Source organism: Terrapene carolina, unplaced genomic scaffold (assembly GCF_002925995.2).
Source record: "Terrapene carolina triunguis isolate 2854851 unplaced genomic scaffold, T_m_triunguis-2.0 Scaffold662, whole genome shotgun sequence".
Taxonomy (NCBI): Eukaryota; Metazoa; Chordata; order Testudines; family Emydidae; genus Terrapene; species Terrapene triunguis.
In genome coordinates, this window is record NW_020665013.1 from 2,660,795 (window position 1) to 2,671,977 (window position 11,183).

Here is an 11,183-nt window from a genome sequence, read left to right on the forward strand (position 1 = left end):
GTGCTTTTAACAACATTTTGGTTCAAGGCCATGGAATGAGTTCAGCATAGTTTAAATACTTTTGCAACTTCAGCTTTGTTGTTCTGTAGCCATCAGATTCAATACAGTTGAGCAGAGCTTTCTGTTTGAGAGCAGATCTTTCAAAGTGCTCTAAAATCCACCAGCGTACTCAGGTTGTTTTGAAAATGACTATGCCTCATTAGGGCCAAATGGTATAGTGAAAGTTTTAATACACTAGCCACAAAGCAGAGCCTTAAGAACTTTACCAGTGTATGAGATCAGTGCCAATAAAGGCAGAGACAGCACACAACTAAACATAGTTTTATCTTTCCCATTAGGGTTTCACAAGCCACAAATAGAATCATAGAATATCAGGGTTGGAAGGGACCTCAGGAGGTCATCTAGTCCAACCCCCTGCTCAAAGCAGGACCAATCCCCAACTAGATCATCCCAGCCAGGGCTTTGTCAAGCCTGACCTTAAAAACCTCTAAGGACGGAGATTCCACCACCTCCCTAGGTAACCCATTCCAGTGCTTCAAATCCATTTGGTCCAATTTACCAGGAAGAACACAGCAATAGCAAAACAAAAGCACTTGCAGCCAGTTTCCTGAAACCTACTGACTCCTAAGTCACAGAACATTACTTCTGCCCAGTTGCCTGAATGTTACAGTTTTAAGAAGATTAATTTGAGCTCCCTTGGTCCTACATTTTTTCTTGCACCCTAATTGTACAATAGTAACAAACAAACACATATGCTAATTAGGGTTACAGTCTCATTTTGCTGTGGAGGGAGTTATGCATCCCAAACTCTGACAACTAGAAGAGGCAAGGAGTGTAATGAGATAGTGGTTGAAACTTCAAAAGGCTGACTGTCCCACCATATCTTGTATCCTTTACACCAAGGTCATGACAGGAGCACTTGCAGCTTAAACAATGAGAAGTATTATTGCTTTGGACACATATTTGAGTCAGTTGTCTTTCTTGCCATTGCACACAGTTGGGTCCTTTCTGACCCCTTCTTCTCCACTGGGGAAGGGAGACACCTTGCAAGAGAGCAAGACGTTCTTTTTTGTTGTTAAGTGCAAAATATCTGCATCTGAATCTGACAAACTGCAAAGGAATTCCTAACTCTATATAGGCAGATGTAAAATTATTTTATACACACAATTTCAGATGAAAAATACACTGGGATATTTTTATTGCACTGAAGGTTGATTGTTTGCATTGAAGGGACACCACATAGGCTGGGCCAGACCTGCATAATGTACATGTTCACAAGAAATTGCACATTTACTTTAGACTTGTAAAGAGATAATCCCTTATGTTTACATAGCACCTATAATCCCAAATCACCAAGTGCTTTTATAAACTCTTCAAACAGAGGTCACTCCACCCACTACAAAAATACCATTCTCACTGTATGTAACTGTGTCCATCCTGCGCCACCAGCACTATTCCCACACATCTGATGAAGGAGAAGTTAAGAATTATTTATTGACTGTAAATGGCAGAGACTATATGGAGGCAGAATGTATTTACCTGAGTTAGTATATGGCAAGACATAATTGCCAAAACCCTGTTTTGCAAAAAATGCAAAGGAATCTTTAGTGACCAAAAGTAGTCAAGGGTTTTAGATTTATAAAAATACAGGAAATTCACTCTGGTGGTATAAATATGTTGCATATAAGAGTTTCTCAAAAAGGAATTTTAAGAGATTTTCCTTTACTCTTATTTGAAGTCGAATACCCGTTCTCACATTTTGTTTCCCACTGAAGAATTCTGAACAAGGAACATCCCATATAAAAGCAGGTCTTTATGATAGATATAAAAAAGTACTTAGCCAGCTACAGGGAATTGCATATAGAGCTGCTGTCAGTCAGAGAGTTTAAACAAGATGAATTTGGAGAAGAAATCTGGTTCGACCACAGAGAAAATCTACATGTTCTAGACAAAGGCAGAAAGGTTACAGCTGGCCACTTTGTGCAGCAGCAAAGTTTCCATGCAGTGACTGGTGCCAATCTTAAAGCTGTAAGAGGACAGTAGAGGCAGAATTTTAAAAAGCTTAAAAATAGATTAAATTTTCTACCAAGTTTTAAATGCAAGTCAGAGTGATCAAGTCAGAAACCAACCTTTCTACCCAGAAACTTAACTTTATGCATAATATTCCTTAAAATCCCACCACCAACTGTAGTGACTACACCTCTTACTAATGAATGCAATATTTTCCCCTTAATTCCTCCACTCTAATTTTAAAACAGTCAAGACACAATCTGGAAAAAAGGTGAATTTCAGAAAATGGATTCCCTCCATTTACATTGTGAATCTGCCTCAAACCCATACACTAGTTTCCTTCTTTCTGTGCTAACTCCATAGAGCAAAAGAAAAGAGATCTGATTAACCTTAACTAACAAATCTAATCTCAAAAACAAAACATCAGGTTAGGAATTCAACATATAACTAAAATCAATGCAGCCAAACTTCCCAGAAAAGATAGCTTTTCACTAATTTAATACGTCCTTTGACTGAAACATGTAGAACTTTGAGCACTTAGATTTTTCATTCCCAAGACTGCACAATATTTTATAGGTTTATAGACTCAGACATCACGTCCTAGAATTTGGTATATAAACATCTTGCTCTAATCAATCACTGTCTATGGCTCTGATATACAGCAGACCTGGATGAGGAGCAGCACTTAGGCCAACAGAAGCTGAAAGTGGATGGTGATACATTTGGCCACCAGTGCTGGAAGATTTACTATGCATATAGCGTTTGACTTAAGTATCCTTAACATGAAGTGTTTGGGGTCACAGAGGAAAGTAAATACTGAAGGACAGGAGGAATTAAAAGATTCCCATGATAAAGGAACAGTGGAAAACCCATAAGTGCCCATTTCATCAAGGTTTAGTATCCACTCAAGTAGGTAGTATTGCATAAAGCCTACTTTCCTGAGTCCTCAATGAAGGAGGTATAGAAAAGGCTACTTGCAAGAACTGAGGGGGTGGGGGACAGACTCCCATCTGAACCTGGTTCTTTCAGGACAAGATTAAAAAAACAGAAGGAAGTTTAAAAATCGGAACTGGAGCATTTGTAACAAAGGTCATGTTCCACACTCAGTTCACACTGTCGTCCCAAACTGGCTCGTATCCAATTCCTGATCTTCCAGGTCATCTTCACTGAGAGAGAAGTCCTTGTGCTTTGATATCTGGTTGGTGATGCAGTTTGACTCCTGGAACTCGTCATGAACCGGAGAACTGGAATCACTTTGGGTCCCTGGAAGGGTACTTAACTGTTCCCCTTCTGCCATGTAAGACAGAAGATTGTCCAGGATGGGTCGGTTTCTGCAGATTTTAGTCAGAAGATGACTCCTGTGCTTCAGCTGTACAATTAAGTCATCTTTTTTCTGGATAACATTCAACAGCTTCTGAATTGTCTCCTCAGATGAGAGCAGCTTCTGCTGCAGAGCAGTAATTTCTCTTAGAAGAAAACAGAAGAAAAATAGTCTCAAAACAAGGCTACTAAAACATAGCCATGCACATAACTACTGTTCCTCACTTATTTGCCCTCATCCTATAAAGACCTGAAGTGTTTTTCGGTTTCAAAAAAACAGGTTATATAAAATGTTGAAGAAATGATCCCCATATCATTTCAAGCTTCCTGAATCTCTCTCTCATGTCCCTCTCTTTGGGTCTGCTGTTTATGTAGTTCTAACACAGCACTGGCAGTGCAAATAGTGATACTTAACTAACACTTTCCATTATAAGACCTTGTTTCTTATAGTTTTGCCAAACTTTAATCTTTCAGGCTGAAATTTTCCAAGCTGGGTGTCTGCCCCTTGGACTGAATTTTTATGAAAGTTTCAACTAAAACAGTTCAGCCATTCTAGATAATGAGTTTAGGGAAAAATACATTGTTTTGCCCATGTTAAAAATTCTTACAACCATTTCTTTGAGAAGCCCTGCAACAGGAATATGAAATTTGGCAAGGGAGATCAACTGATGTCAGGGAGGTGTGTTTTGCTGTAACTGTAAAAAATTGCCTACATGTGGGCAAGTTAAAAGCCAGTGAAAACTTTAGTTTGCACATGCTCAGTGTGTTAGAAGCTGGCAGCTAAATTCTCCAAAGACTATCTGCACTGAGTATGCGCCATCTCCATACAGCTCCTACATGCTGACTGGACTGCACATGTCCCCCACCATGATATTGTGACTGAGCAGAACTTTTCCCATCCTTGCACCTCTGTTGTAGCACCAAGCTCCAGAATTTGGAGACACTTGCTCCTTTTGCTTTCATCCTGCTAGCATCAAGGGAGCAAGGAGGCGGCAGAAGCAACCTTACTCACCCCTTTGTATCTGAGGAACAGAGGAAGGACACAGGCTGGAAGCAGAAGGGAACAGGGAGATAAGTGGATATGCATGTAAGACAGGGAGGAGAACAGAAGATGGGGACAGAAGGGTCTGTAATCACTAGAATATACTCTCCTCTGGAACCTAGAACTGAACCCAGGATTCCTGAGTCTCAATATTCCTCTGCTGGAATACTGGGATTGGTACTATCCAGCAGATACCCATTTTACCAGTGGGATTGGTACTATCTCTTCCCCTCTAATCAGTCCACATACAGGATAACAGCCTACTAATGCTACCAGATGTTCAATTAACTCAGGCGGTAGAAGTCTGCAGTTTGAGCTAAAGGTCCTGACCCTGCTAGTGACACATTTGATGGTGAATATAGTTCACATGAAGGTATTTTTATTGTTTCAGTTTGCTTTTAAAAATTTTAAGAAAACACATTAAAAGAACACCAAGGTTTCAAAGTAAAGCATTGAATAGTTAGGAAATACCAGAATTAAGGAATACATGATCAAATACTTTTTTCCCTCAGAAGTCCTGTCTTATTCAGCGTGCAGGATGAGCCATGCTCAGGAAATCACCATCATGCATGCGTACAAGGGGACTGACTTAGAATTGCACAAGCAACCTTAGGTTTGGTATTTCCTAACTTGACTTGGCAACCTTTACTACAAAACATGGCCATAACTTGTCCCTACCATTGTTCTCAGAAGTTTAAATTAAACTTTCCAAAACAAATTCAGCCTGAGACAGAGACCTGGTATGAAGAAACTTCATCATGACTGGTTATAGTTTGGCAAAGTAACAAGCAACTGAAAATAGAGCCCTCTAATAAGAAGTTAAACAACCTGAACCTAAGAAGCTCTGTCGACTATTGTACACTACATCAGTCATATTCATATTTTGTGGGGGGGAGAGGGGGCACAAGACTGCTTTTGTCAAGATTAGAAGTTAGCAATCCAGTAGGGTGACCAGATGTCCCGATTTTATAGGGACAGTCCCGATTTTTGGGTCTTTTTCTTATAAAGGCGCCTATTACCCCCCACCCCGTCCCGATTTTTCACATTTGCTGTCTGGTCACCCTACAATCCAGTGACATCCTTTCCATACATCGCTACCATCAGCCAAAAGCCCACCTGACCGCCAATCCTGGCCTATGCTTTTCTACATGTGGCCATGCTCATTTGAACGCACGTTTTACCTCGCCTGAATTCCTACTTCCCCAGGTACATGGGGCTCGCAGAACGACTGTGTCCCCGCGCACAAAGCCGGGGCTGCGCTAGCGAAGGCTCAAAGCGGTTGCTAGGGCCAGTTCGTATTTCCCTGCCGTCCTTCTTAACTCTGGGCCTCCGGGCTGGTCTCACAGCGGGGCCACCCCACTGACCGGCCCAGCCGAGGCCCGGGCCCGGGCCCGGGGCGGGACGTCGGTCTGTCGGCCCCCACGGGGGGGAGTTACACATTCCCGCAGCCCAGCCTTCCCCCGGCCTGGACGCTCAGCCCCCGGGGGCGGGACCGAGCGGCGCCGCCGCGCCCGGTGGCAGCCAGGCAAGTCCGGGCCGGGCCGGGCCGCGCCGCGAGGAGACGCCAGGCGCTGCCCCCGGCGCTACCTGTCCTTGGCAGCCCCCAGCTCCCGCAGCGCCGCGCGCAGCTCGCCGTCCTTGCGGATGAGACTCTCCGCCTGCCCGCGCACCGTGCGCTCGGCCGCGCCCAGCCGCCGCTCCAGCTCCGCCACGCGCCCGTGCAGCGCCGCAAGGTGCGCATTGGCCTCGCGGATCTGGACGGCCGGTGGCGCCGACATATCGGCCGGGCCCGGCTAGTCCCTCCGCGGCTGTGGGCTCCCGCCCCGCCGGCCAAGGAGCGGAGCGGGGCGGGGCGTGGCAAGCCCCGCCCCAGCCAGCCCGCTCCATCCTGGCCTGGATCAATGACTTGGGGGACCCGGGCTTTGGGCAGAGGGGTCCTTTGGTGGCAGGGGTCGCTGTGGGGGCAGAGTGGCCCTTTGGGGGTAGGGCGATGCTCCTCCCTGACAGAGGAGCCCTTTGGAGCAGAACAGGGCCACTGGCGTGGGGTGGGCCCCTTGGGGGCAGAGGGATGCCCCCTCCCAGCAGAGGGTCCCTTTTGGGAGCAGGAGGTGCTTTGAGGCAGGTGGATGGCACCCTGGGAAAAGGGGGGCTGGGGCACCCCAGGAAGAGGGGTGCTTTGGGAGTAATGGGGTAGGGCAGTGGTTTTCAAACTGCGGGTCGCAACCCAGTACTGGATCGCAGAATATAAGGCACTGGGTCATGGCGGCTCTGGTCCCGTCAGTCATACTGCCTGGCTAAGACAGGCTAGTCCTTACCTGTTCTGAAACTGCCCTGTGCCCCAGAAGCGGCCAGCAGCAGGTCCGGCTCCTAGGCGGAGGGGGCGCAGGGCTCCATGCACTACACCAGCTCTACACTCCCATTAGCTGGGAACCGGCCAATGGGAGCTGGAGAGGTGCCTGCAGGTGAGAGCCACGCGGAGCCACTTGTGTGTCTCCGTCTAGGAGTCGGACCTGCTGCTGGCCGCTTCCGGAGCGCAGCATACTCTGCGGTGCCAGGACAGGCAGGAAGCCTGCCTTAGCACCTCCTCTGCGCCGCTGACCGGGAGCCGACTGAGGTAAGCCCGAGCCCCAATCCCACACCCCAACCCTCTGCCCCAGCCCTGAGCCCCGTCCTGCACCCCAATCCCCTCATCCCTGGCCCCATCCCAGAGTCTGCACCCTGTGACATTCTGTACCTTGGGGGAATACCCTGCACACCCATGTTCATCCTTATAATATGATTGTGTGGTATCCAATGCAAAGTTTGTCCTGTCGGGTGTCTTCGGAAGGCTCATGATGCACTGAGCATAGTTGTTATAGTAATGTTTGTTATAGAGTGTAATTTCATTTATATAGTTATGAGGCTGAAAATGTATCCTCATGGCTTAAACAAGCCCAGGCAGAACTCTCTAGGAACAGAGGGGCCGTTCACACCTCATCAGAGCATGTATGGGACAAACCCAGCCCAGCCTCACAGGAACAATGGACATTGGCCTAGGCAGCAACAAAGGATCTGTTGGACTCTCCAGTGAGTCACCCCCCTTCCCTTGGTCAATCAGGGGACTACAATGACATAATGCTCACCTGAATCTGAAGGGGGAGGGAAGCAAAGCCAAGAAGGAAGAAAGAACATGATAAAAGGGAGAGACGTTTGCCATGCTCTTCCTCTCTCTTCCACCTCCATCTACAGACATCACCAGCCAGCGACTGAAGCGCTGATCAAAGGGGAGAGCCTGGCTGAAGGGCAACCAGACAGCCTGTGGTGAGAAGCATCTAAGTTTATAAGGGCACTGAAAGTGTTAAGATCACCTTAGAATGTGTTTTGCTTTTATTTCATTTGACCAAATCCGATTTGTTATACTTTGACTTATAATCACTTAAAATCTATCTATTGTAGTTAATAAATTGTTTATTCTACATGAAGCAGTGTGTTTGGTTTGAAGCGTGTCAGAGACTCCCCTTGGGATAACAAGCCTGATACATATCAATTTCTTTGTTAAAAATTGACAAACTCATATAAGCTTGCGGCGTCCAGTGGACATAACTGGACACTGCAAGACGGAGGTTCCTAGGGTTGTGTCTGGGACCGGAGATATTGGCTAGTGTTATTCGGTTGCACAATCCAAGGAGCAGCTTACATGCCACAGGCTGTGCGTGAACAGCCCAGGAGTGGAGGTTCTCACAGCAGAGCAGGGTAAGGGTGGCTCCCAGAGTCAAGGATTGAAGTGACCTAGCAGATCACCGGTCCGGATAACACCAGGGGAATGTCACAGACCCCCAGCCACAGACCCCCTCCCGTACCCCAACCCTCTGCCCCAGCTCTGTTGAGTCACGGGCATCAACAATTTTCTTCAACTGGGTCTCCAGAAAAAAAGTTTGAAAACAACTGGTGTAGGGGAGTGCTAACTTGAAAGATCCTTACAAATCTTTTGCCCAATTTCACCTCATTTCACTTTTGATAATACAACAATTTAGAGAGCGAAGAGGTATACTCACTGTTTGTGAAGTGGTTAGAGGGCAGCCAGAAAAGCAATGTTCAAGAAGTGTGGAAAAAGCTGGATTTATATAGCTTCTGTTTTACATTAATAAATAATGCATAAAATTTCCAGTCCATTTCTATGCTAGCAGGGCACTGTAGATGCTCTGTATTTCTCTTCCATAAAGCTCTTTCCCAGAACAAGACACACACTTGTTGCAGGAAAGGAAATGTTTTACAGTTTGATTGGGGCACAAAGTTTAGCAAGAAGAGAGTTCCCTGACAGCAATTTCACCATAAAAACAAACACACACCAGTTGCTTCAGCCTGATCACAGCGGCAGTATTGGACTAACGTACAGATTCTACAGTGTGGAAGGATGGCTTTTTCTCATGGCTCAAATGCATTCCTCAAGTTTTACAAGTTTACAATAGGTATGTCTATGCTGCGCCTGGGAGTGAGCCTCCAGCTGGGGCCAACAGATTTCAGGTAGCAGGGCTTATGTTATCATGCTGTGCTAGCCTGAGGGGGCCGGGCGGGGGGAGGTGAGAGCCCAAATTGCAACATCAAAACAACGCCTACGGCGCCTATGGTCGCTATTATTTTGAACACAAATGACATGACAGGTAAAGCCTCAAATCCCAACATGCAATGCCTCCTCTTGATAGGGGTGGCTGGGCTGCACAAAGCTGTTTTGATGTTGTGGAAAGTAAACCCTGATTGTGGGAAAGCCTATTTCCTATAATTCTTTAAACTCCAGGCCCTGAGCTATTGGCCTCTGTGATGAGACAGTAGAAAGTCCTTTACAAAATATAAGGTCTTGTGCCCTCATAGTTCTCTCTTGGTAGAGCCTCAATTGATTTTGTAAAAGCAAACTCCTGATATGGCTCAATGTCTCCCTAAAACAGACAATGCTAGTCTCTTTCCACCCAGGAAAATTAAATATAAAGAGTGATGCTTGTGACGTCTGGATCCTTAAACCTCCTGCACAGAAAATGCCTAAAAGTCATCCGTAGTGAAGGGTTAAATCTTCAGTGCAGCAGATGGGTAATTGTCACCCAGCGGGTCTGTCAGACGGATTATTGTTCTTCCCACTTTCCAAATCCATTTCCTCACCGACCCCAGCCCGCCACTCGGTGCTGTCGCCACCCTCGCTAGGCCTTTCCCAACCCGCCTCATTCAGCGGATCCCCAGGGGACTGGCAGCTGTGCCGGGAGGGCGCTAATCCTCGGTGCAGCAACACACCCAGGCTCGCATCCCTGCAATGGCTCCAGCCTTTCCCCGACTCCTTGTCCGGCCTCGCCCAGCGCATGCGCGCGGCTGGCTAACGGAAGCTCTTTCATACACAGGGAATAAGAGACGCTCGCGAGAACGAGAAGAAGGTATCGCGAGACCCTACGTGGATCCGCGAGTTCTCGCGGTGTTTTGTTTCGTGCCCTTGCAGAGCCGCTGTCGCTGCGATGGTCGGCTACTGGGAGATCCCGGAGGGGACCGACTGCGTCCGCAAGGCCTGGATCACCGGCCGCCTCGGGGCTGCGCTGGGTGAGGAGACTGGGTTGGCTTTGCTACCTGCCGATCCCGCTCATCCCCTTCCGCCCGGGGCGGGGCCTGTCTCGGCGGGGCCGCCCGGCTCCCCTCCGCGCAGCCCCCCGCTTGCCGCCATGGCTCGAGCCCGCCTGGCCCCGAGCTCGGCTAGCGCGAGCCTCTACTGCCGGCCGCGTCTGGCCCCGCGGGGGGTGGCTCAGGCTGCGGCGTAGCCATGAAGCCCGGCTTGTGTCCGGGGGGCTCCTGCCCCCCTCTGGCTGCAGCGCTGCTTCTGGCTGAGATGAAAGCTGAGCCCTCGCCGACTCCGTTTGCGAGCGGGGCTCCGGGAGCTGGGGCTTTAAGCACAGCACGAAATCTCACGAAAGCGGCCGGCCCTGGGAAAGGCGGCTTGAAAACTCAATCCAAAAAATTACACGCAAAAATTGTAGTCATTAAAGTGGTATTGAGGGCTGAAAAAGTCAAACACTTAAGATGAATGCAAAGTCCAAAACTTAAAAGATCCTGCAATGTTAACTTGGTCACAGAAAATACTATGTACAGGCAATATGTCCAGATTCTCTTTTAAATGTAATCTTTACTGTAAAATTTAAGACTAGGCAGGGTGGCCAGAGTAGCACTAAAAGAGCAATATTTGCTTTTGAATGGCCTGATGTGAGTTCTTGTGTTTTTATATATATATATTAAAGTTAGAAGTGCTCTGTTTGCTTGCATTAAGTAGTGTCAGTAAAAGGGCACTAATTCATTACTTTAATGGCAAAATGAAATTTTATTTCATTCTTAGAGCAAAAGTGATTTGCATGGTCTCTCCCTGCCTCGGTTTCCCCATTGATAAATGAGATTAACATTTGCCTCATAAAAAGCGACAAAGAGTCCTGTGGCATTTTATAGACTAACAGACGTATTGTGGGTGATGTCTGACGAAGTGGGTATTCACCCACGAAAGCTTTATGCTCCACTACGTCTGTTAGTCTATAAGGTGCCACAAGACTCTTTGTTGCTTTTTACAGATCCCGACTAAGACGGCTACCCCTCTGATATTTGCCTCATAAGGATATTTTACTTTTAATGGGTGAAATGCTTTGTGATTCTGAGAGGAAAAGAGTGAAGTATTATTGTGTGGGGAATGGTCAAATGCTGCATCTCTCTTTTTCATTCTCTTAATATTTATTACTTTTAATTAATGCACAAGCACTTTGCATATCTGTAAAAACAACAAGGAGTCTGGTGGCACCTTAAAGACTAACAGATTTAT

The 11,183-nt window shown here is 47.0% G+C and overlaps 2 protein-coding genes across 3 annotated transcripts in view; one reads left to right on the forward strand and one right to left on the reverse strand.

Annotated features, from left to right (window-relative positions):
* Positions 1 to 475: 475 nt before the first annotated feature.
* Positions 476 to 6,206, reverse strand: VMAC (vimentin type intermediate filament associated coiled-coil protein). 2 transcript variants are annotated; one of them, XM_024216588.2, is made up of 2 exons: positions 5,960 to 6,206; positions 476 to 3,476 (listed from the first exon to the last, which is right to left on the reverse strand). In XM_024216588.2, exons 1-2 carry the CDS (start codon positions 6,148 to 6,150, stop codon positions 3,119 to 3,121), a joined length of 549 nt encoding a protein of 182 aa, XP_024072356.1. In that variant the 5' UTR covers positions 6,151 to 6,206; the 3' UTR covers positions 476 to 3,118. The 2 variants fall into 2 exon arrangements, 1 of the variants encoding a protein (XP_024072356.1); XR_002909047.2 differs by lacking the exon at positions 5,960 to 6,206 and adding an exon at positions 5,554 to 5,756 and having other exon boundaries at positions 3,391 to 3,476.
* Positions 6,207 to 9,791: 3,585 nt separating this feature from the next.
* NDUFA11 (NADH:ubiquinone oxidoreductase subunit A11) overlaps positions 9,792 to 11,183 on the forward strand; it is an 8,716-nt gene continuing 7,324 nt past the window's right edge. Inside the window, exon 1 of the mRNA XM_024216594.1 lies at positions 9,792 to 9,928. Coding sequence (XP_024072362.1) covers positions 9,847 to 9,928 — 82 coding nt within the window. The 5' untranslated portion in view covers positions 9,792 to 9,846. The remainder of the gene's footprint in view (positions 9,929 to 11,183) is intronic.